This window comes from Mastigoproctus giganteus, chromosome 8, assembly GCF_048544385.1.
Source record: "Mastigoproctus giganteus isolate SK-2022 chromosome 8, ASM4854438v1, whole genome shotgun sequence".
Taxonomy (NCBI): Eukaryota; Metazoa; Arthropoda; class Arachnida; order Uropygi; family Thelyphonidae; genus Mastigoproctus; species Mastigoproctus giganteus.
Window position 1 is genome coordinate 148416944 of NC_143582.1, and position 24058 is coordinate 148441001.

General features: G+C 36.4%; 1 protein-coding gene across 2 annotated transcripts in view; it reads right to left on the reverse strand.

Annotated features, from left to right (window-relative positions):
* LOC150081910 (UBX domain-containing protein 1) overlaps positions 1–24058 on the reverse strand; it is a 231312-nt gene that overhangs the window by 172267 nt on the left and 34987 nt on the right. For both annotated transcript variants that reach the window (XM_090379816.1, XM_090379815.1), the window contains exon 4: positions 8638–8749. In XM_090379816.1, coding sequence (XP_090235942.1) covers positions 8638–8749 — 112 coding nt within the window. The remainder of the gene's footprint in view (positions 1–8637; positions 8750–24058) is intronic.

Genomic DNA, 24058 nt, shown 5'->3' on the forward strand with positions numbered 1-24058 from the left:
GAATTCACGATTTTGAAAGCAATGTCCATAACACTTTTAGTATTTAATCTTTTGCTGGCTAACACTTGTTGGTGGATGATACAGTGGTAACTCAAAAAATCTGGGAATTCATCATCCTTTTGGCACAATGCGATGAATCCGTTAAGATGCCCCATCATTGCTTTAGCTCCATCTTGTTACTGATATGAGCTTAAATAGTGATAACTTTTTCAATAAAATGTTTGAATGAGTTAAAGATATCAAGACCTCTAGTTCTTTCTTTTAACGAAACCATACCCAGAAGTTCTTCTCTAGTGGCAGAATCATCGAACACCATACGAATAAAAATGGGCAACTGAGCTGTATCACTGACATCTGTTGATTCATCCAGTTGTAAAAAAAAGGACATACAATTAGCAATATCATCACGCAATGGTTCGCTCATATTTTTACTCATTTTTTCGATGCGTCGCATCACAGTATTTCGAGATAATTGCAGATCTTCAAGGGCACTTTTAATTTCATTTTTGTTCTTAAAATTTTCAAAAAGAGAATCTGTAATTTCTAAAAATGCGTCTTTGATGAATTGACCATCAAAAAATGATTTGCATTTTTTTGCGAGAAGATGACTCACTCTAAATGATGGTACAGTTACTGCTTTAGATTGTAAATTAGGTGTCATGAAGAAATTTTGTTGCGCGAATAATCTGGATTTAAGTTCTTCGAATTTATTTTTTTTAAGGTCACTATTCGGCGGAAAATCCAATTGGTATTTACCATGGAGTGCATTTAAGTGCCTTTCTAAATTTCCTTTTTTGGGTATAGCCACAGAAGCATTGCAAATCAAACAGCAACATTTTTCTTTCACCGTTACAAAAAAGTATTCTAATTTCCACTCAATGAAAATGATACATTTTACTTGGCAAAAGCAATGCTTACTGATTAAAACACTAAGTTGTGCGAGACGGAAAAATATTCTGTCTGAACAGCTAATGTAGGATAATTGATGAAGAGGATTCCCAAATGAGGAAGTTGTTTCCAAAATAACCGGACAAACACACCACCGTTTATTGCTCTTTTTGGTTATATCCTTATCAGTTTTGAATGCCTTTGTGATATTTCTCTAACACTATTTCTGGAGGTGACAAACATAAAACAATAAAAACAATTTGCACTTTCCGGTTTATTCAGCTTTTCTGTTAGTGAAATCTAATTATAAACAGGTAGTAATACCGACAGCTGAAATTCTGTGGGATTTTACGTTATTATGGTGAAATGTGTTTCTCCTTCAATGAAATCTTCAATCATGCAAAAAAAAGCAAAAATAAATTTCAAAATCTGCTCTTCATTCTTATTTTTGAAGCTTCGTAAAAAAAAAAAATAAATAAATAAAAATAATGTGCAGGTAGCGAAACCCACTTTGCAGTGCAATATAAAGTTTTGGCAGTATATCTGACCACACAAATCGAGGGATGACTGTATATTTAAAATTTGTCATGATCGAATGAAATTAAAGCCGCGATCAACTCGTTGGCCACCCCTGCTCTACACAGATTATGAAATTCCCAAACTGTAAGGGAAATCCAGCCTGAGTACCTACTCAAAATCTTGGAAATGTTTGAAAATTCGGAAAGAAGTTCAGAAATACAAAGTTGAGAACAAAATAATCTGTCAGGAAACTACAAATCACATCACAAGAATCATTTCCAAAACGTTTCATGCTATATCCTTTCAGAAGAAGCACACGCTTGCAACTCAGATATTTGCATCGCATCACAAATCTGAATCTCTGGGTACATATGGTCTTGATACCAAAACTACCAATGAAGACTAGTGGAGGTGGGGAGCATTAAAATTGCAACAACTGGAATTTAGACATCTACATGATACCCTAACTGATGTGCATAAGGCTTTAAAAAGGATAAGTAAAAGCTGATGGCTACATTACTCTTCCTTAGGCAGCATACATAAGAGGGCATAAATTTAAACTGAACAAGGATCATTGCAGAATGCATACACAGAAATTTTCCTTAAGCTTAAATCAATTACTTTTAAGCCAAAGAATAATTAATTGTTTGAATAAATTTCCACCTAATGTTGTAAAAGTGGGTACTTTGGATAAATTTAAAAGGAGGACTGGATAATTATTAGAGGGAATGGACAATAATGAAAATGTAAAAACTTTTTTTTGGTTGACACTACAATGAGGTTGTTTGCCAACATATACTAAAACTAATTCAAACACAACTACTCATCCCAATAAATTAAAAACAGATCTTGACAACCAATGTGGGCAAGAAGACGTAAACTTTATGATACATACAGCAAATGTTATGGATTTAGACCAGCCATTTTAACAAACAGGAAAGCTGAAACTGAAGGTACAAGCAGAAAAAACAGTCAGATCCAATCTTACATTCCAAAATAAATAATTCAAAAAAAGCAGCCAGATCCAATCTTTCATTCCAAAATAAATAATTCAGTAGAGCTGTGGAGGCCTCCTGAAACAATATTTTTGATATTTAATACATAAATAAATACAACCTGGCATTTGTCTGTAAAAAATGCTACACTAATATTACAAGTCAATCCTACAACAATAATTTATACTATATAATTTTTTATTGTACTGTATGTACAAGCTGTTTGTGGCAACACTACCATACTAATTCATCCACAGTAATCAATTCCAGTATTCCATCTAAAAAAAATTCTATATAGATAGTGCCTGAAAGCAGCTGCAGCACATGTTGCTATTGGAATTTTTCTTATTTTTGTTTTCAGTTTACCTTTTGCTGGATAGCTTTGTCTATAAACAACAAACAAAGGCAACCAATCAAAACTGCATTAATGTTTGTGATGTCACCCTGGTAAGTGGTGACAACCTATCCACCTGGATCATGTTCAGCAATCAACTTCTCATTCTGCATCCCTGCTCTATACCTGACCTTAGAATGGTCAATCCACCAGATCCATTGAAACAGTGATCATTTTCCAAAAGTAGTTTGCAGATTACTTTTTTAACAGCAAATTATAATCTGCACAAAACCAGTGTGGTGAACCTTATAGGAAGTAGCAATTTTCAAAGGCAAAGTGGTCAAACTTTAGTTAGAAATTTGGTCAGAATATTATCCAATTCCAAACTTATCAATGCTTGAACTAATTACATTACAAGGCAAATGGTAGACCTAGCAAAAGAAATATTTCTGCTCTTCAATCAACACTGCTACATCAGACAGATCAATCATAGGCTGAATCAGAAATATACACAACTGGGGGAAAAGCATTAACAACATATCAACAACATATTAACAACAACTATTAACAAAACAACAAAAGTCAAGTAAATCATCAGAAAGTAAAGAAAAATGGATTAGCTGAATAAGCTTCTACAATTAATAAGGGCAAAAGGTATCAGACTGATTTGAAAGAAGATCAGATTATTCAAGGCTAAGTATCCACGAGCAAACTCTACAGCCATAGGCTAGAATGGGTACAAATTTTCTTCCCTGCAAGATATTGTAAACTTCATGAGTGAAACAATTGCACAGCTATCTGCAATAATGATATTCAATTAGCTGAAATCCAACCTTTTAAGAAAATGTAATCTCAATTAAAAAACACAGGATTAATTTTGTTATGAACACTCCCTTCCCTAAACTGAAACAATCCATAGCTAAGGCTCACAATAGTGAAGCAAGTCCCAATGGAATATTTTACTCAATGTTATAACATGAATGAAGAATATTTGTCTACCAAATTACTATGACTATACTTTTCTAGAAAATATTCATCCATGTCCCTAGAGACATCCAGTAATTACAGCTTTCTTAAAAGCTGGAAAAGATCACTCAAATCCCCAGAATTATAGTCTGACACCAGCATCAAGCTATTATAAGAGTTTATTAAAAAGATAATCAATTTGGCTTAAAAACCAGGTTAAGTCAAAACTGCTAAATTCAAAACAAATTAGCATTGGCATTAGTAGAGGCATATGATGCAAGATAGATAAGCTTATACAGCATCGGCCAAATAAAAAACTTCCTATTTCACCGATCCACTTGCTCCAAAAAATCTGTCCACTTCTTCCTTAAATTTATTTAAGCTATCAACTTCCACAACAGATGGAAGTTTGTTCCAGCAATCAACTACCAGCTAGCTAAAGGCAAACTTACACACATCTGTTCGACAACTGCCTTTCCTCAATATCAGTTGATACCCCTCAAGTTAGTAATCTGAGCAAGAGAAAGAATTCCATCAGCATTGAGCCTGCTCAATCCATTCAAGGCCTAATACACCTCAATCAAATCATCCCACAGGTGCCTAGTCTCCAGACACTGCAATTTGCAGCAGAAATTAAGCCTTTCTTGGTAAGAGCACCTCTTTGTTCCACTCACAAGTCTTGTACTCTAGCAACTCCACATCCTTCCTAAATTGATGCTTCCACACCTTTATGCATTACTCAAGGTGTGGCCTGACCATTGCCTTATACAAGGGAGATAATCACCTCCTTATTCCTGTATATCAGGGGTGGCCAACGAGTCAACTGCGATCTACCAGTCGATCGCAGATTTAATTTCGGTCAATCATGCCAAATTTTAAATATACAGTCATCCCTCGATTTGTACACCTCGTGCAATGAAATTTTTGCGATGGTAGATCGCGGCACATTTTGAAGGAAAAAAGTAGATTGCATCACAAATTAAGTTGGCCACTCCTGCTGTATATCATTGACAAGACCTTATGAGCTACTCTTGCAGCCTGTCTGCACTGCTAGAAAACTTCATATTTGACTACACCATTACCTCCAGGTCTCTTTCATTCTCCACTACCCTGAATATAACACCATATAGTTGGTACATTTCTCTGGGGTTATGCTACCCATGTGCAGTACTTTGCATTTGTCAGTTAAACTTCGGTTGCCACTTCTCAACCCATCTGCTCAACTTTTCCAGATCCTGAATGTTGAGACACTGGAAATTTCATTGCTGAATGTAAAACATCAGCAAGTTTTATAATCCTAATTAATAAGTTTTGTTTTCTTTCCCAGGTGTTGGCTGATGTCTGAAGAAAAATAATGGCTGCAGTAATTGAGAAAATTCTTTACACTTCAAGAAAGGAAGCAAATATGGAAATTCACCACCAACTACAGAGATAAGATGTTGGCTACGTATATTTCTGTAAGCTGGATAAGCTTCCAGAAATACATGTAGAAACAAAAGACAGAGTTCCAGATGTCTAAACACTTCAGCAGAAAAAATCACAGTAGCAATCCAGATATTTTCCTGAAGCTGTTCACAGTCAGAGAGGTGATGTGGTCATTAGGAATTATGTTAAGGCCACCACATTCTGCACTGTTGTACCAGACTTACAAACTCTGAAACAGAAGACTGCATACCACAACTGTTATTCCAAAAATGGGACAAAATGTAAGAAGACATGTGGAATTCCATTTGGACATCATATAACTGATTGAAATGGTAGGAGGTTTGGTTGGTTTGGTTGGTTGGTTTTTAGGAGCATTAGCAACTAAGGCCATATTGCTCTGGGATATGCGGTGGTCATTCCTTGACCTTTCTGCATCCTCCGTATTTGGTGGTGACGGGCTCGAACCCCAGTCTAATCAAGAAGTGTGTGCTGCACACTGCTGCTCCTTCCCACCTGGCTACGGAGGCGCTGTAAATGGTAGGAGGATCAATGAGTGCATTTACTGAACAAATTCTGTTGTGTGTACTTTCATTTGTTCTGGAATTATTCAAGTTTGTCATTCTTTTATGGACAATATATATATATATACAGTCAAACTTCCCTATAACGAATTCGATAAATCCGGCAAAAAAAATTCGTTATAGAGAAATTTCGTTATACAGAGAATATCTTTTTTATTAAAAATTGTTATCTAATTAGAAAATGAAAACGAATCTACATTTATTTTTAATGTATTTTATTTAAAAAAAACATACTTATTTAAATTACGTTTACACAATTTTCGCCAGTAAATATCACAAATTAAAAAAATCTGTAATTTTCGTTTGCACAGTACAATTAAAAAAAATTGTGTGATTCTCAAAGAAAACCTCACATTTGTTCAGAGCAATTATCAGGAACCTTTTCACAAAACTGTAGACCCATACGAACCGTTTTAAAAGCTTTAAGCATTTCTTCGCGAGTTGGCTTTTCTGCGGGTTGTTCTGATACGTCTCTTCAGCGTCATCGTTAATTTCTTTGTGATCATGGTCGCATCTAACACTGTTCAGCAGTATTTCATCTTCATTTGAATGTTCTGCTGTGATCCACATAAACATAACTATCCATTGTTATTTCATTTTCGATGTTTCCAGACGATTCTAATAATATCCAAAAGTTTTTCAGTTGTGAAAGGGGCTGTTTTTTTTTTTTTTTTTTTAATAGGAGTATTAGCAACTAAGGCCATATTGCTCCGGGATATGCGGTGGTCATTCCCTGACCATTCCGCATCCTCCGTATTTGGTGGTGACGGGCTCGAACCCCGGTCTAATCAAGAAGCATGTGAAAGGGGCAGTTCATCTTGTTCGTCCAGTCGTTGTTCGACTTCTGTATTCAATGCAAATCCCGCTTTCGAAAAACAATTTTGAATAGTGTATTCAGTGACATCGTTTGTCCAAACTTTTGTCAGTTCAGAGATGCAATCTCTAAGGTAACCTCCAAGTTTCTATTTTCTGAGAACGCATTGGCAATCTTTATTATTATTCTCTTTCGATAATGAAATTTAAAATTTTTAATTATGCCTTGATCCATTGGCTGGAGTTTTGACGTTACGTTTAGTGGTAAAAACAACTTCGCACTTTTAAGTTTGGCAGGATGTGCCGGACAGTTGTCAGTTACCAACACGATTTTCCTTTTTTTTTTTGTTATACGCTTGTCTAGTTTTAATATCCATTCTTCAAAAATATCACTTGTCATCCATGCTTTTTTTTATTAAAGGTGTAGTCAACTTCCAAAGATTTTGTGCCTCTAAAACATGTTGGGTTTTCTGATATTCCGACGACCAAAAGTCTTAATTTTTCACTTCCTGTCATATTTTCTCCAACTAGCACAATGATTCTTTCTTTGCTTTGTTTTCCGCCAAAAAGCAAGTGTTCTATTCGGTAAACATTTAAAGAATAAACCCATTTCGTCAGCATTAGAATCATCCTTACGCTCATCTTCTTCCAAAATCTTCTGGTATTGTTCCTCCAACTGTTGCAATCTTCTTCGCTTACATTAACACTTTCTCCACAAATAACCTTTTCCACAATTCTGTGGCGCTTCTTAAATTTTTCTAGCCACCCAGTGCTCAAATTAAATTCTTTATGTCTGAAGAACTGCACAAATTTCAGAGCTTGTTGCTTAATTATTAGGCTCGATATTGGGATATTCTTTTCACGTATCATTTGCACCCATTTTAGAACAGTTTTATCAACATCTTCGTACATACACAACTTAATTCGCTTCTTGTCTGCTCCTCCTTCAATTGCATTTAAAATTGATTCTCGATTTTTTTAAATTCGTAGATAAACTGCTTGCAGATATTGCCATATTTCTCTGCAACATCTTTTTTCTTAAAACCCTGGTCAATATCATAACAATCTTTGCTTTATCATTAATACTTAAACACTTTCTCTTCGACATTGTTTTCGCAATTGTAAAAATTACTGGACTGCACCGCAAACTTCGCTGCGCCGGCCATACAGTGAATTGTTAGTACAGGTACCGCCTACTCAATGAAGTTCGCTTGCCAATTCAACAGTATCACTCACTCCCTTTGAAGAAATATATGACTTTGTGAATTTCTTTTATTCCGCTTTCATGCATATATACACGAAAGAAAATTTATGATTAACATATGCTGTATGTTACTTTTCAGAAAAAAAAAAAAAAAAGAGCATACAAGCCTATGTGATTGATGACGAACGAAAAAAAAAAAAAATATATTCATGAAAACCATCTACTGGGGGTCCAGTTAGACGAGAACGGACATATATAATGATTGACATGAAGGTCACGTGGTACAGTTGAGGTGAGAAGCGAATGTCACTCAATAGGCGTTACTAAAAACTATGGTAGCATTCTATGTATTGCCGCCGCAGCATGCTAAAGGTTTACCTCAGCGAATTTCGCTTTCCCCTGAGCCAACATCAATTTACAAATCTACGCTATTTATTGTAAAGTTTACGACCACTTTTAAGAAAACCCATTTGGTTTAATAACTGTAACAAAAATGAAACAGAGACCCTCCTACGGGCGTCAACGGCCACAAGTGTTCACTAAAAGGATGATTATTTAATTCCAGATGGTAATACGCAATTTCGGAAGGAAGGAGGCAGTATATTTGAGCAGCTGTTTAGCAGTAAATGCTTGAAAATCTTCAAAAATGCTTTTACTAATTTTTTTTAAAAATTCGTTATAGAGAGACTAACACTTTGTTATATGGGGTTAATTTTACATGTAATTTCGTTTCAAGGTGCAATGTTTCGCGAAAAAATTCGTAATATAGAGAAATTCGTTAAATAGAAGTTCGTAATAGAGAAGTTCCACTGTATATATAAATAGATACATACTAACAGATACAGATATATTAAATGAAATGTGAAAGTAAAAGGAAATATTTTAAAAAACTAAAGAAAGAACTTAACTTACTCATTACATCTTAGTGATTTAGCTTGAGCAGAATTTTCTTCTTCAATTGAAGCATTATGACTATCTGAGGTTCCTTTATCGCCAGAACCTGGGGTATCTGCTGTTGTTCCATCTTTTATATCAAAAGTTGAATATAAAGTAGGATATACTTTAATTTCACTGATTTTTTTTTTTTTTTTTTTTTTTCAGATTTTAAAATGAATGTGGACTATGAAGTGAATAAATAAAAAGATATAAAAAATATAATACAAACACAACCTGGAAGTCCATATGTAGTGCAATAACAATGGCAACTCATTGTGAAGGTATTCACAATATGAGAGATAATTAAAATGATGCAATAAAACTACCTTGGTAGTATAAATAATGTATGTGTGCATCAACTCATGCATAAGTAAAACTCTTTCATACTGGCATATAGTTAACCAATTCATCTTTACCTTTGGATCAAACAGTCCTGGCTCTCAGTGACTGACTCAATCTAGAATACTTCAGCAGAGACACTACAAATAGTTGTAGCCCCAAGTACTTTAATTCTATTGCTTTCAATTGAAAGTTTACATTCATCATTGCTAAAGAAAACAAGCATACAAATTGAAGTTCAGTATAATAAGTGTTCTTTTTTTTTTTTTTATTTCTCCAATTAATAGTGTGCCAAATGTAAACAATGTCATACTGTAGAAATCAAGTGTTGTTTTGGTTATCATACGGTGTGTCACATTTAAATGACTGTAATTCCAAAATTATTCAGAAATGTTTTGATCTGAAATCTCATGTGCCACAACAAAACCATAGGCAATTGTACAAAACATTTTTGTAATGTATTCCATTAATTTACTAAAAAAAATTTTAATGAAATACAATTTTCTTCAGTTACTTTAATATATCAAATCACAAAAATATTAAGCTTGTCCTTTTTTGTTCCAACTAAAGAGCAAATCCCAGAACTAGAAGAAATTACTAGTTGTATCTATGATTTCTTTTTAATTATATTATTAAAACCACCGGAAAGCGTAAAAGGCATTGTAGCTTGTGTGCAATATAATAACTATAACTGTGGAAGTTATACAAGAATATTAAAGTACATATTATTCTGAAAAGCCATATACAAGATATATATAGCTTTTCTGAATAATAAGTACTTTAAAGTGCAGTATGTGTTATCTAGACAACTGATTGATGTCAGTTGTACAGCACATGCTATTTACAATTACATTTAAGCCACTACCAGACTGTATCAAGAGAGACAGACAGACAGACGATCTTAACAAAAATATACACATTTTCATATTTATACACTCAGAACAGAAAACTTTTTGTACTTTTTTTTAAAAAGAAAATAAACAGCTATTAGGTTTCAACAAAACATGGCTATCTCTGCTATCCACATTAAAAAGACTATCAAAATGTTTAATGCACATAAATGTTATTTTATATCATAGGAAAAAAGGTTGTGGAACCTGGTACTTGAATTCCTCAACATGGACATCAGGAACGTAAAGACAGGTGTACACAGACATTCTCATCCTTATGCTCGCTGCTACAGGGATGGGATACACTTAAACAGAAAGGGTGCAAGAATATTTGCTGATGCTATCGAGGCAGTGTTAGGTGGGTCGGAAAACTGCTAGCTTGGGAAGTACACAGACTGATGGGTTAGCAGTAGGCACTGGCAGAAGTGAAAGTGATTCTTGCATTGCTTTTATTGAAATGAGCAGCAGCCAGGAAAATAAGTTGCTGGGGATTTCAGAGACTGCTGGGAGTCATCGCGGAACAAGTAAACACATGGGCTGTGTTACGGTAGCTAGGAATAAGAACAAGTGCATGTATACTTGTGTGTATACCAATGCCAGAAGTTTAGTAAACAGATTTGATGAATTTGAGGTGCTGGTCAAAACATCAAAGGCAGATATTTTTGGGATATCAGAAACATGGTGTCACACAGATATGAGGAATGCAGAATTGGAATTTGGGGAGTACAATGTGTACAGGAAGAATAGACAGGAGAGGAGGTGAGGAGGGGTTGTTAGTTGAGAAACACAAAATCTAGGGAAGTGCGTCCAGTTGACATGGGTGGACAGTGCAATGTTGAGTCTGTTTGGGTGACATAAGCACAGGGAAAGCGAAATTGAGAGGAGAGTGTGTTATAGGCCTAATGACTCTAATGAGTATAGTGAACAACTGTACAGAGAAATAGAGTGAGTCAGTAAATCAGATTGTCTTATAATGGGAGATTTTAATTTCCCAGAGATTGACTGGAATTTGTGGGTTGATCACTCACACACTAGCAAGGCTTTTGTGGATTTATTGGATGATTGTTTTCTACAGCAGCATGTTCAGGAGGCAACTAGAGGGAGTAATACTCTTAATCTGAGTATCAGTAGTGATTCTTCATGCATTAAGAATCTGCAGACAAAGGAATCACTAGGTGGCAGTGATCACAGTGTGCTGAAGTGGGATTTACTCAAGGAGGTACTACCATCAGGGGTAAAGGGAAGGGTTATTGCTTTCATAAAGGTGACTAAGATGGTCGGAGACAGTTTTTAAAGTCTATACTGTGGGACCAACTGATGATATTTCCAACAGCAAATTCTAAATGGGAAGCATTCAAGGAAGTAATCTTGGAAGCTACTAGGCTTTTTGTCCCAACTAAGAAATACTATTCAAGGTTTAGAACTAAATGGATGTCAGGTGAACCAATGAGACTCGTCGCAGAGAAGAAATATGCATGGAATATATATACAAATCATCACGTGGCACAGAAGCCTATGGTAAATATAAGCTGGTGTGTAACCAAGTTACACACCAGCTTATATCTACCATAGGCTTCTAGGCAAAGGCAGATTACAAGAAATCTTTGGCAAAGGATGCACAGAAAAACAGCGAAGAGTTCTTTACTTATGTAAACTCGAGAAGGAAGAGGATGAATCAGATTGGTCTACTTGATATCAAAGGTCGACTGTTGAGGACCCTGCTCAAGTAGCTGACAAACTAGATGAGTATTTTGCATCTACATTCACACATGAGGAGTTATTCAGGGAAGAGAATGCCGGAAGTTTATCAAACTCTGGCAGGGAGCTAAATAATTTTGTAATAACTGAGAGAAAAGTGGAGGATAAATTATTGAAATTAAACATAAGAAAGGCACTTGGTATGGATGGTATCTACCCAGTTATAATAAAGGAGGCTGCAAAGGAAGCAAACCCTTGGCCATAAATATGAGAGCTTCCTTGGACTCAGGGTAGCTACTCACGGACTGGAGATGTGCAAATGTGACCCCAATTAATAAAGGGGGGAACAAAGGGTGACAAGTAATTACATACCTGTTAGTTTAACTTGTTATGGGGAAATTAATGGAGGCACTGGTTAAAGAAGCACTACAGAATCATCTAGACAAGACTGAAGTTATAGTTCAGACACATCATGGGTTTGTTAAGGGGAAGTTTTGTCTGACCAATTTGATTGGATACTACGATGTGGTCACAAAATAACTGGATGCAAAAAATAATCTTGATTTCATATACTTGGATTTCAGGAACGCTTTTTATACTGTTGCACATGGAAAACTACTGTACAAGTTGGAGCAGTATGGCATTAAAGGTAAGTTGCTGCTATGGATAAAGAGATGTTTGAGTGGGAGAAGACAGAGAGTGGTAATCAATTCATCCACATAGAGAATATTACATTTTCTCTATGTGGATGAATGTTATTAGTGGAGTTCCCCAAGGCTCAATTCTGGGGCCATTGTTATTTTATGTATTTATCAATGATATAGATCAGAGGTGGCCAATAAGTCGATTGCAGCTTTAATTTTGGTCGATCACAATGAATTTTAAATATTTCCTTTATCCATTGAACCATGTGACTACTCTTATCGCCGCGCAGCTGCTTGGCTTGTTTAATGAAAATTCACGCAGTTACGTTGTGGATAGCATAGTGTATGTGTCGAATTCTTATTTTGCTTACTTAATATAAATAACTGGACATTACTTATAAGTTAATTTAATACCCTTTGATTTTAAATGAACACTACAAAAACGAGTAAAACGTATAATTTCCATCAAGAGTGGGAACTAGAATACTTTTTTGTAATGGTGACAGAAAAATGTTGCTGTTTGATTTGCAATGCTTCCATGGCTATATCCAAAAAAGGAAATTTAGAAAGGCACTTCAACGTGCTCCATGATAAATACCAATCAGATTTTTTGCCGTATAGTGACCTTAGAAAAAATAAATTAGAACTTAAATCCAGATTATTCACACAACAAAATTTCTTCATGACACCTAATTTACAATCTAAAGCAGTAACTATAGCATCATTTAAAGTGAGTCATCTTCTTGCAAAAAAATGCAAACCATTTTCTTATGGTCAATTCGTCAAAGACGCATTTTTGGAAATAACAGATTCTCTTTTCGAAAATTTAAGAACAAAAATGAAATTAGAAGTGCTCTTCAAGATCTGCAATTATCTCGAAATACTGTGATGTGACATATCGAAAAAATTAGTAAAAATGTGAGCTAACAATTGCGTGCTCACATTGTTAATTGTGTGTCCTTTTCTTTACAACTGGATGAATCTACAGATGTCAGTGATATAGCTCAATTGCTTGTTTTTATTTGTAATCGGTTTTCGAAGATTCTGCCACTAAAGAACTGCTGGGTATGGTTTCATTAAAAGAAAGAACTATAGAGGCCTTGATATATTTAACTTATTCAAACATTTTATTGAAAAAATTAAATTACCACTATTTAAGCTTGTTTCAGTAACAACAAATGGAGCTAAAGCAACGACAGGGCATCTTAAAGGATTCATCACATTGTGCCAAAAGGATGATAAATTCCCAGATTTTTTGAGTTACCATTGTATCATCCACCATCAAGCCAGCAAAAGATTAAATACTAAAAGTGTTATGGACATCGCTTTCAAAATTGTGAATTCCATCAGAGGACAATCTCTTCAAAGGAGACTTTTCAAAATGCAACTCGATGAAAATGAACCAGATCTGATATTAGACACAGATGCGAGGTGGCTGAGTCAGAGTAAGTTTCTATTGAGATTTCAAAATTTCCTGAATGAAATTAAAAAATCTGTTGATCAAAGGAGAGATGATTATCAGCAGCTACAAGATAGGTGTGATCTGGTCTTTTTGGCAGATTTTACCATAAATTTAAGTGATCTGAATTTGGAATTACAAGGAAAAAATAAAAATGTGGATGACGTGATTAGTAGTATTTCTGCATATAAATATCAATTTTTGGCAATGGCTAAGGATCTCAAAGAAAAAAATTCGATCATTTTGCAAATATGCAAGATCATTTGCAAAAATATCCTATTTTTGAATTTAATAGTGAGAAATATGTTTCTGAAATTGAGAAAGTTGTGGATGATTTTGAAATCAGATTCAGTGATTTTAAAACAAATTTCAGAAAAAAATCAGTGAGATTTTTCACATGGAGAAAATATTACTTGAAAATGAAATTATTACATTGCAAAACAATTCTTTCTAAGAGCCAGATCATTAAAAAAAGATGTTTGGAAATATGTTTGCCAAGAAAAGTACCCAAATATAAAAAAATGCAGTGAACTTTCAAATTCCTGTTTTGGTTCCACATATCTATGGGAATCGACCTTTGTGTTTGAAACAAACAAAAACGAAATATCGCTGTGCTCTTACAGACTTGCATACAGAAGATTCTTTACGGTTGGCCTATCACAGTATATCCTCGATTTTGAAAGATTTGGCAGATGACAAGACACAAACTTCGCATAAATTAAAAATTTAAATACGTAAGAATTTAAAATAAGAATTCTGAATTGTATTTAATTTTAATATTTATAAACAATATTTTTCAATGTATTGATTAACTTTTTTAACCATGTGTAGTGAAATTCTTGAGATGGTAGATCGCAGCACATTTTGAAGAAAAAAAGTAGATCGCATCACAAATTAAGTTGGCCGTCCCTGATATAGATGTAGGTATATCAGGCTTAATATTCAAGTTTGCAGATGATATGAAGATTGGCAGGGTTATTAATGACACTAATGACAGTAACTACTGCAACAGGATCTAGAAAGTTGGGCAGATGGGCTGAGAGGTGGCAACTGAAGTTTAACATTGACAAATATAAAGTACTGCATATGGGTAGCAGTAACACCAGAGTAACAAATCAACTCTGTGATACTACACTCAGGGTGGTAGAGATTGAAAAAAGACCTGGGGGTAATTGTGTAGCCATATATGAAGTTCTGTGAGCAGTGCAGGCCAGCTGCCCAGGAGAGCTCATGGGATTTTTTCAATGATATACAGTAATCTTGTTAGCAGGGATAAGGAGGTGTTATTCCTTTGTATAAGGCAATGGTCAGACCACACCTTCAGTACTGTATACAGGTCTGGAGGCCTCATTTTAAGAAGGATGTAGAGCTGCTCGAACGAGTACAGAGAAAGGCAATGAGATTGGTGAATGGAACAAAGGGTTGCTCTTACAAAGAAAGACTTAAGTTCTGCAAATTGCAGTGTCTGGAGACTAGGCACCTGCAAGGTGATCTCACTGAGGTGTATAAGGCCTTGAATGGTTTGAACAAGCTCAATGCTGATAGGATTCTTCCCCTTGCCAACATTAGTTGCCTGAGCGGACATAAATTCAAATTGAGGAAAGACAGTTGTAGAATAGATGTGTATAAATTTGCCTTTAGCCAGCGGGTGGTTGACTGCTGAAAGAAACTTCCATCTGTAGTTGTAGAAGTTGACAGCTTAAATAAATTCAAGTATTAACAATGAGAAATATAATTAAAACAATGCATTAAAACTACCTTGGTAGTATAAATGTGTGCATTAATCCATCCATAAGTAAAATTCCTTCATACTCTGAGCTTTTAGCCAAGAAATGTCTTTTAGACTATATGCCAATAAGTTACACTTCTGTGGTAAGGAAGATAATGAAGCCTGTAGTTAAGGTTGTGATTCCGGACCATCTTAACTAGAAAGAATGGTATCTTGAATAAGTCCCAGCATGGGTTTGTAAAGGGACGGTCCTGCCTGACCTATCTAGTAAAATAAATGATATCATTAAACAGTTGTGTGCAGGTAACAAATCTGACATTAGATACCTAGATTTTAGTTTTATTTTTTTGATACCATCCCTCATAGAAGATTGGATCTTGGATGACTGCTACATAAATTAAAACAAACTGGCATTACTTGGTAACTACATTGGCTTGTGGCCAGCTAAAAGACAGGAGGTAGAAGGCTGTCATAAATCATGTTTTCAGAGTGGACCGGTATAACGAGTGGCATCCCTCAAGACACAGTTTTGAGTTCCCTCCTATTTTTAATTTTCATAAATGATATTGACAAGGGTATCCAAGCGAAGCTATGAAAGTTAGCTGATGATTTGAAGATGGAAAGCATAGTTAACAATTCAAGCAATGACATGATTATTGAAACAGACTTGGTTCAATTGCATATATGGTCTGAAAAATGTCAACAAAGTTTTAAGTTTCTAAATGTAAGGTTATGCATTTGGCTGACAGAAATCCTAGAGTCGTTAAAAGCTAAGGGGAAAGGAACCAAAAGTCGTTCGAGAAGAAAAAGATCTAGTCATTACAATTCAACCTGACATGAAACTTTCTATACAGTGTAAATAGGTGAATAGCTAGTTAATGATGTCCTGTCAATAATTTATAGAACCTTTGCTAGTAGGAACATCATTATTCCTGCATACAAGCCTATGTTTAGAATATTTGGTTTACACTTAGAATACTTTGAAAATTGTATTCAAAATATTCTAAAAGTTCAAAGAACAACTAGATTAATGATGGATGAAAATCAATGCACATAGGAAGAATGGCTTAGAAGGTGTGGACTGCAAAGTTTTACAACTGGACATCCGAGGGGAAGATCTGAGTTAAGTGTATTAAGCACTGAAAGGGTAGAGTAAAATGAAAGAGGAAGGTCTGTTCTCCCTTGTAGGTGAGACAAGAATCAGAGGGCAATGATATGAAATCTCAGAGAATAACAAAAGAATGGATCTCATGAAATTCACCTATGGGCAGCAGGGTGTCAAACACTACAATAAGTTGTTTCTCAATGTGGTAGAGGCAGTGAGTCTGGCTGACCTTGTGAGAATGAGATTAATATTCTATTCTGTTTTGTTTTAGTATTTTAAGTCTGATACAAAAAAAAAAGTCTGATTCCATGAATCATTTGGTCTTACTAAAACTATACAACAAGCACAATTTGAAAATACCAAATTTGTTTTTTCAGAAATAAAAAGGGAAATTTGTGTCTGACAGTCAACGCAGGACAATCTTTATCACAATCGGAATTGCCACTAACACTACCGGGTTAAAAGAAAACAAATGTAGCTTCATGTAATAGTGTCACAGGAGGGGGGGGGGTTATATCAATATTTATAAATAGCTAAAAATAAGATTTATACAAGATAAAATCAAGTAAAAAATAAAGATGCATAGTGCATAATAAAAACATTCATATATGTGTATAAAGGTTTATAATTTTTAAAAAGTTAAAAATTGCAGACATATCGTCTTTGTCAGTTAAAATCTGACCAAGTGTATAAGGCTCAGTCAGATGGTTAAAAGAACTAAAACATAAACGGTGTACATTTAAAAATCTTGGACAGTCAATAACAATATGTTTTAATGTTAAAATGATGTCACAATGCTCGCACATAGGACAGTCATCTGCCTCAGTAGAAAAGCATGCATCAGATGACTGTGTCCTATGCAGAGCTGAGCTAGAACAACATCCTTTTTAAGTCCATACACAGACTAGATGGCCAAAGTTCGATTACAGGCTTAATCTTGTATAACTTATTTTCAGCCTGCCCATGCCAAGAGTGTTGCCAATGGGAAACTAGCTTCTTTCATATTACTTACTTGTAGTCTGTACAGGGGATTAACAGAGAAGAGTTAGAACGGGTCACTGATTTGGCTACAGAGTCGACCAAATCATTTCGTGTGTGCTTGCGTGTTAGATGTAAAGAGAGTGGGGAAATTAAGGAGCAATTTGGCATTCTGATGGACAAAACTGAATGCCTGGGAAAATGGGAAAATGTCCTTGAAGGAAATTAAATCAGGGTATCTCATCAATGCTAGAACCTACCTTTAAAAGCAGATTATACAGATTCTACAAAAAACTTTGTGATTCTTTAGTCACGTAAACAGGAAATATATCATGCAATAAGGACAAGCAGAATAAGATCCGAGTATGTCTTCACAAGAACAAAAGTTCCCCTTGAACAGAAGCAAAACTTAAGAGGGCTGTAATTATTCTCTTCTGAGCCACTTGTCATAATTACAGCTATGGACAGTAACTACTAAAAGAATAGTAAATACAAGGTTTGGGGAGTGGAGAACAAAAAAAAATTTTAACACAGAAAACCAAAAAAATAAAAAGGGGATAAGAGAATAAAAGGATAATGAAAATAAAGAAAGAGGGAAAAAAAGGAAAGTATCAACAATCAGACTCTGGGGAAGTAGGACAATGTATATTAGTCACACTAATATACATTGTCCTACTTCCCCAGATAGCATTAGTTGAGGCATACAGGGCCAGATTTCCCATTAGGCCCGCTAGGAAGGAATGGAAAAAAAAAAAAAAAAAAAACAGTACACTCTTTTCATCGTGACTAATGAAAAATGAGCTGAGAAAACGTACGCAATCGACTCTAGGAGCTTCAATTCAATACACACATTATCTAGTGACTGTTCTCGAAACTAGAAGAATCAAAGTGATGGTCGCTCCATCAATTGTGGTGGTTTATCATTTATTATAGTTGAAACTTGAGTCACATTAATTGATGTGATTCACAGTCAAAGTGTTAAAATAGAAAGAGATAGAAACATTTTACCTCCTTTTTAGCACATTTCGGAATAAAAGTGCCTAGCGTTTACAAATGTTAAAATCCAGCCCTGGAGACTTATGATGCAAGAAAACAAACTTATACAGCATCAGCCAAAAAAAAATGCTTCCCATTTCACCCATCTGGTCACTCCGAATGTGTCTAGTTCAGCCTTAAATTTATTGAAGCTATCAACTTCCACAACAACAGATGAAAGTCTGTTCCAGGAATCAACTATTAACTGGCTAATGGCAAACTTCTGCACATTTATTCTACAACTGTCTTTCCTCAATTTGAATCTATGCCCATTCAGGTTCTTAATACAAGCAAGTGAAAGTAACCCATCAGCACTGAGCCTGCTTAAACCATTGAAGTCCTTATAGACCTCAATCAGATCACCAAGCAGGTGCCTAGTCTCCAGATGCTGCAACTTGCAGAACTTAATCCTTTCTTAGTAAGAGCACCACTTTGTTTCCCTCACCAATCTTGTTGCCCTTCTCTGTATTCATTCTAGCAACTCCACACCCTTCCTAAAATGAGGCCTCCAGATCTGTACACAGTACTCAAGGTGTGGCCTGACCATTGCCTTATACAAAGGGATAATCACCTTCTTGTCTCTGCTAGCAAAATTCCTATATATCATTGACAAAACTCCATGACCTACTCTGGCAGCCCAACTGCAATGCTCAGAGAATTTCATATCTGACTGCACAATTACCCACAGGTCTTTTCCATTCTCCACCTCCCTGAGTCTAGTACCACACAGTTGGTATGTTTCTCTTGGGTTACTGCTACCCATAGGCAATACTTTGCATTTGTCAATGTTAAACTTCAGCTGCCACTTTTCGACCCATCTGCCTAACTTTTCTAGATCCTATTGCAGTAGCATACTGTCTTTACTGACATTAACAACCCTGCCAACCTTTGTATCATCTGCAAACTTGGATATTAAACCTGATATACCTTCATTGATATCATTGATAAATACACAAAACAACAATGGGCTCAGCACTGAACCGTGAGGGCTCTACCAATAACATTAGTCCATGTAGAGCAGTGTCCACTGATTACCACTCCCACTCAACCATCATCCCTTTATCCATTGCAGCAACTTGCCCTTAATATCTTACAACTCCAATTTGTACAGCAGTCTACCATGTGCAACAATATCAAAAGCTTTCCTGAAATCCAAGTATATGATATCAAAATTATTTTTTGCATCCAGTTCCTTTATGACCACATCGTAGTATCCAATCAAATTGGTCAGATAAGACCTTAACAAACCCATGCTGTGTCTGAACTATTACTGCAGTCTTGTCTGGATGATTCTGGATCACTTCTTTCACTAATGAGTCCATTATTTCCCCAGGAACAGAAGTTAAACTAACAGGTCTATAATTATTTGTGCCACCCTCTGAAAGCCCTTTGTGAATTGGGGATACATTTGCACATCTTCAGTCCATGGAGTCCTCCACTGAATCTAAGGATACTCTCATAAGTATGGGTAAGGGTTTGTTGCTTGCCTCGCTGCCTCATTCAGTATAATTGATGATGTTACCATCAACAAATTCTAAGTAGGAAGCATTCAAGGAATTAATCTTGGAAGTTACCAAAAGTTTCATACCTATTAAGAAATATGTTCAAGGTTTAGGTCTAAATGGTTGTCAAATGAACTAATGAGACTCGTGGCAGAGAAGAAAAATGCATGGGACGCATATAAATTATCAAGCGACACAAAAGCTTATGGCAGATATAAGCTAGTCTGTAATCAAGTCACAAACGAGGTTAGGCAGGCGAAGGCAGATTACGAGAAATCTTTGGCAAAGGATGATAAGAAAAACAGCAAGGATTTCTTTACTTATATAAACTCTAAAAGGAAGGGGTTGAATCTGATTGGTTTGCTTGATATTGATGGTTTGACTGTTTATAATCCTGCTCAGATAGCAAACAAACAATGAGCATTTTGCATCAACATTCACACATGAGGCATTATTAAGGTTTGAAAATGGCAGAAAGTTATCAAATTGTAGCAGGGTGCTTAATGATTTTGTAATAACTGAGAACAAAGTGGAGTAGGAATTGTTGAAATCAAACATAAGGCACCAGGGGTGGATGGGATCTATCCAGTTATATTAAAGGAGGCCGCAAAGGAAGTAAGCAAACTCTTAGTCATAATTATGAGAGCCTCCTTGGATTCAGAGGAGGTCCCCACAGACTGGAGACGTACCCCCCCCCCCCAATTCACAAAGTGGGATCGAAGGGTGACACGAGTAATTACAGACCAGTTAGTTTAACTTCTGTTCCGGGTAAAATAATGGAGTCACTGGTTAAAGATGAATTGCAGGATCATCTAGACAAGACTGCAGCAATAATTCAGACACAGCATGGGTTTGTTAAGGGAAAGTCTTCTCTGACAAATTTGATTGGGTATTATGATGTGGTTACAAAGGAACTGGATGCAAAAAATAATTTTGATATCATATACTTGGATTTCAGTAAAGCGTTTGACACTGTTGCACATGGAAGACTACTGTACAAATTGGAGTGGTATGGCATTAAGGGCAAGTTACTGCAATGGATAAAAGGATGGTTGAGTGGGAGAAGACAGAGGATGGTAATCAATGGGTGCTGCTCTTCGTGGACTAATGTTATTAGTCCCACAGGGTTCGTGTTGGGTCCTCTGTTGTTTTGTATATTTATCAATAATATTGATGAAGGTATATCAGGCTTAGTGTTGAAGTTTGCAGATGATACAAAGGTTGGCAGGGTTGTTAATGACAGTAATGCAGTGTGCTACTGCAACAGGATCTAGATAATTTGGGCAGATGGGCTAAGAAGTGGCAACTGAAGTTTAGCCTTGACAAATGAAAAGTACTGCATATGGGTAGAAGTAACCCGAGAGAAAAGTACCAACTGTGTGGTACTACACTTGAAGTGGTAGAAAATGAAAAAGACCTGGGAGTAATTGTGCAGTCAGATATGAAGTTTTCTGAGCAATGCAGACAGGTTTGTTTGTTTGTTTGTTTGTTTGTTTTATGGCGCATTAGCATCTAAGGCTATAATGCGCCAAGTCAAAAGATGAAGAATATAAAATTTAAATTATTTGTATATTATTTTAAAAGAATATACAAATTAAAGCGTTCATGCAGTATAAAACGATAAAAATATTTTAGATTGAATTATTTAGATTAATAAGTTGTAAAAACTTAAAAATAGCTGACATATTGTCATTGTCGTTTAAAACCTGTCTAAGTGTATAAGGTTCAGACAGATGGCTAAAACATAAACGGCGGTCATTATAAAAGGACGGACATTCAATTAAAATATGACGGACTGTTAAAATGGTGTCACAATTTCTACACATAGGACGATTGTCTGCCCTCAGCAGATAGCAATGTGTCAAGTGACAATGTCCTATGCGGAGCCGAGATAGAACAACTTCCTCTTTTCGGTTCCTGCGTAGACTAGACTGCCAATGTTCAATTACAGGCTTAATCTCATATAACTTGTTTGTAGTCTGTCCATGCCAAGAGTGTTGCCATTGGGATATCAGTTTCTTTCGAATTACTTGCCTGTAGTCTGTATAGGGGACTGACAGGCAAGAGTTAAATAGGTTCGCTGATTTGGCTGCAGAGTCTGCCAAATCATTTCCTGAGATCCCAATGTGGCCTGGGATCCAGCAGAAACGAACATCAAATTTGAATTCTGCTAAGGAATGCAGCTTCTGCTGTATCCGGGTCAGGACAGGATGAGGGTTGAACCTCATCGATGATAAAGCCTGCAATGAACTCAGAGAATCGGTATATATAATATATTTTTTGTGTTGGGTGGTTTGTATACGATCTAAGGCTAGCTCAACCGCATGCAGCTCTGCAGTGAACACACTGCATTCGTTGGAGATCTGCTCAGATACCGTGGTGTCTGGAAAAACAGCTGCAGATCCGACAGACATATCTGACCTCGAGCCATCTGTGTAGATGGGCAAGAAGTCAGCATGTTCCGAGCGCTCAGCTAAAAAGAGCTGCAGGTAGATGTTGGATGATGTATTACCCTTTCTCCAGTTGTTAAGGGAAAAGTTGCAGTTTGGGACACGAGCATGCCAGGGTGGAAAAGGTTGCCCTGGTGATGGGGCAACATTGTCTAATGTGATGTTCAAATCATTGAGTAGCCTTTGGATACGAATACCGAATGGTTGATTGGCAGTCTGGCGAATGTTGTACAGATTTTCCCAACGTGGCTCAAAAACGGGTGTCCACGTTGGATGGTCTGGCAGGGATTTCAGTTTCAAAGCATACTGTAGAGACAACTGTTTCCTGCGAAGCGATAACGAGGGCTCATTCGCTTCGACATAGAGGCTATGGACAGGAGAAGTACGAAATGCTCCAGTGGCAATACGGATCGCCTGATGGTGGATGGGATCCAGCCATCGGAGTACGCTGAGTCTAGAGGATGCGTATACCTGGCACCTGTAATCTATCTTAGATCGTACGAGTGCACGATAGAGGCGCATGAGGGTACATCGGTCAGCGCCCCAAGAATGTGAGGAGATTGCACGCAGGATATTCAAACCTCTCATGCACTTCGCACGTAGCTGACGGATGTGTTCTAGAAAGGTCAGCTTTCTATCGAAGATAAGCCCCAAAAATCTAGTCTCAGGTACTACTGGGATGGCATTTTGTCAAAGCCTTAGTTCAGGTTCAGGGTGAAGATTGCGTTTTCTGCAAAAATGCATGCAAACTGTCTTTTGTGGAGAGAATCTGAACCCGTTATTCGTTGCCCATGAGTTCAAATGGTCAATAGCACGTTGCAGTTGCCTCTCAATTACCCTCATGTTGCAGGAATGACAAAATATGCTAAAATCGTCAACATAGAGGGCACAGTTTACAGTTGGAGGAAGTTGTTCTGTGATAGAATTCACTTTAATGGCAAAAAGCGTAACACTTAAAACGGATCCTTGAGGCACTCCCTTCTCTTGGCTAAAAGAGCGAGAGAGAGTAGATCCTACACGGACTTGGAAAGAACGGTGACATAAAAAGTTCTTAATAAAATTGGGGAGATTACCTCTAAGGCCGATGCTATAGAGGTCTTTTAAAATTCCAAATCTCCAAGTTGTGTCATACGCTTTTTCCATATCAAAGAACACTGACACCAGGTGTTCTCGTTTTAAAAAGGCATCTCGAATGGAAGTCTCGAGCCTGATTAAGTGGTCCAAAGTTGACCTATTCCTACGGAAGCCGCACTGAAATCTGGAGAGAAACCCATTAGCCTCCAAATACCAGATAAGGCGGGCATTGACCATTCTCTCCAGAATTTTGCACAGACAGCTAGTCAGAGCAATAGGACGGTAGTTCGTTGGGATTTTGGGATCCTTTCCTGGCTTAGGAAAGGCAAGCACGATTGCCTTATGCCAGGAATCCGGAAACTGCTCTTCTTTAAATATTCTGTTATATAGAAAAAGCAGTTGGTCCATGGATTTTGCAGACAGATGTTTGATCATATAATAATGGATAAGATCTGGTCCGGCAGCACTTGCCTTGGTAAGAGTTAGAGCTGTTT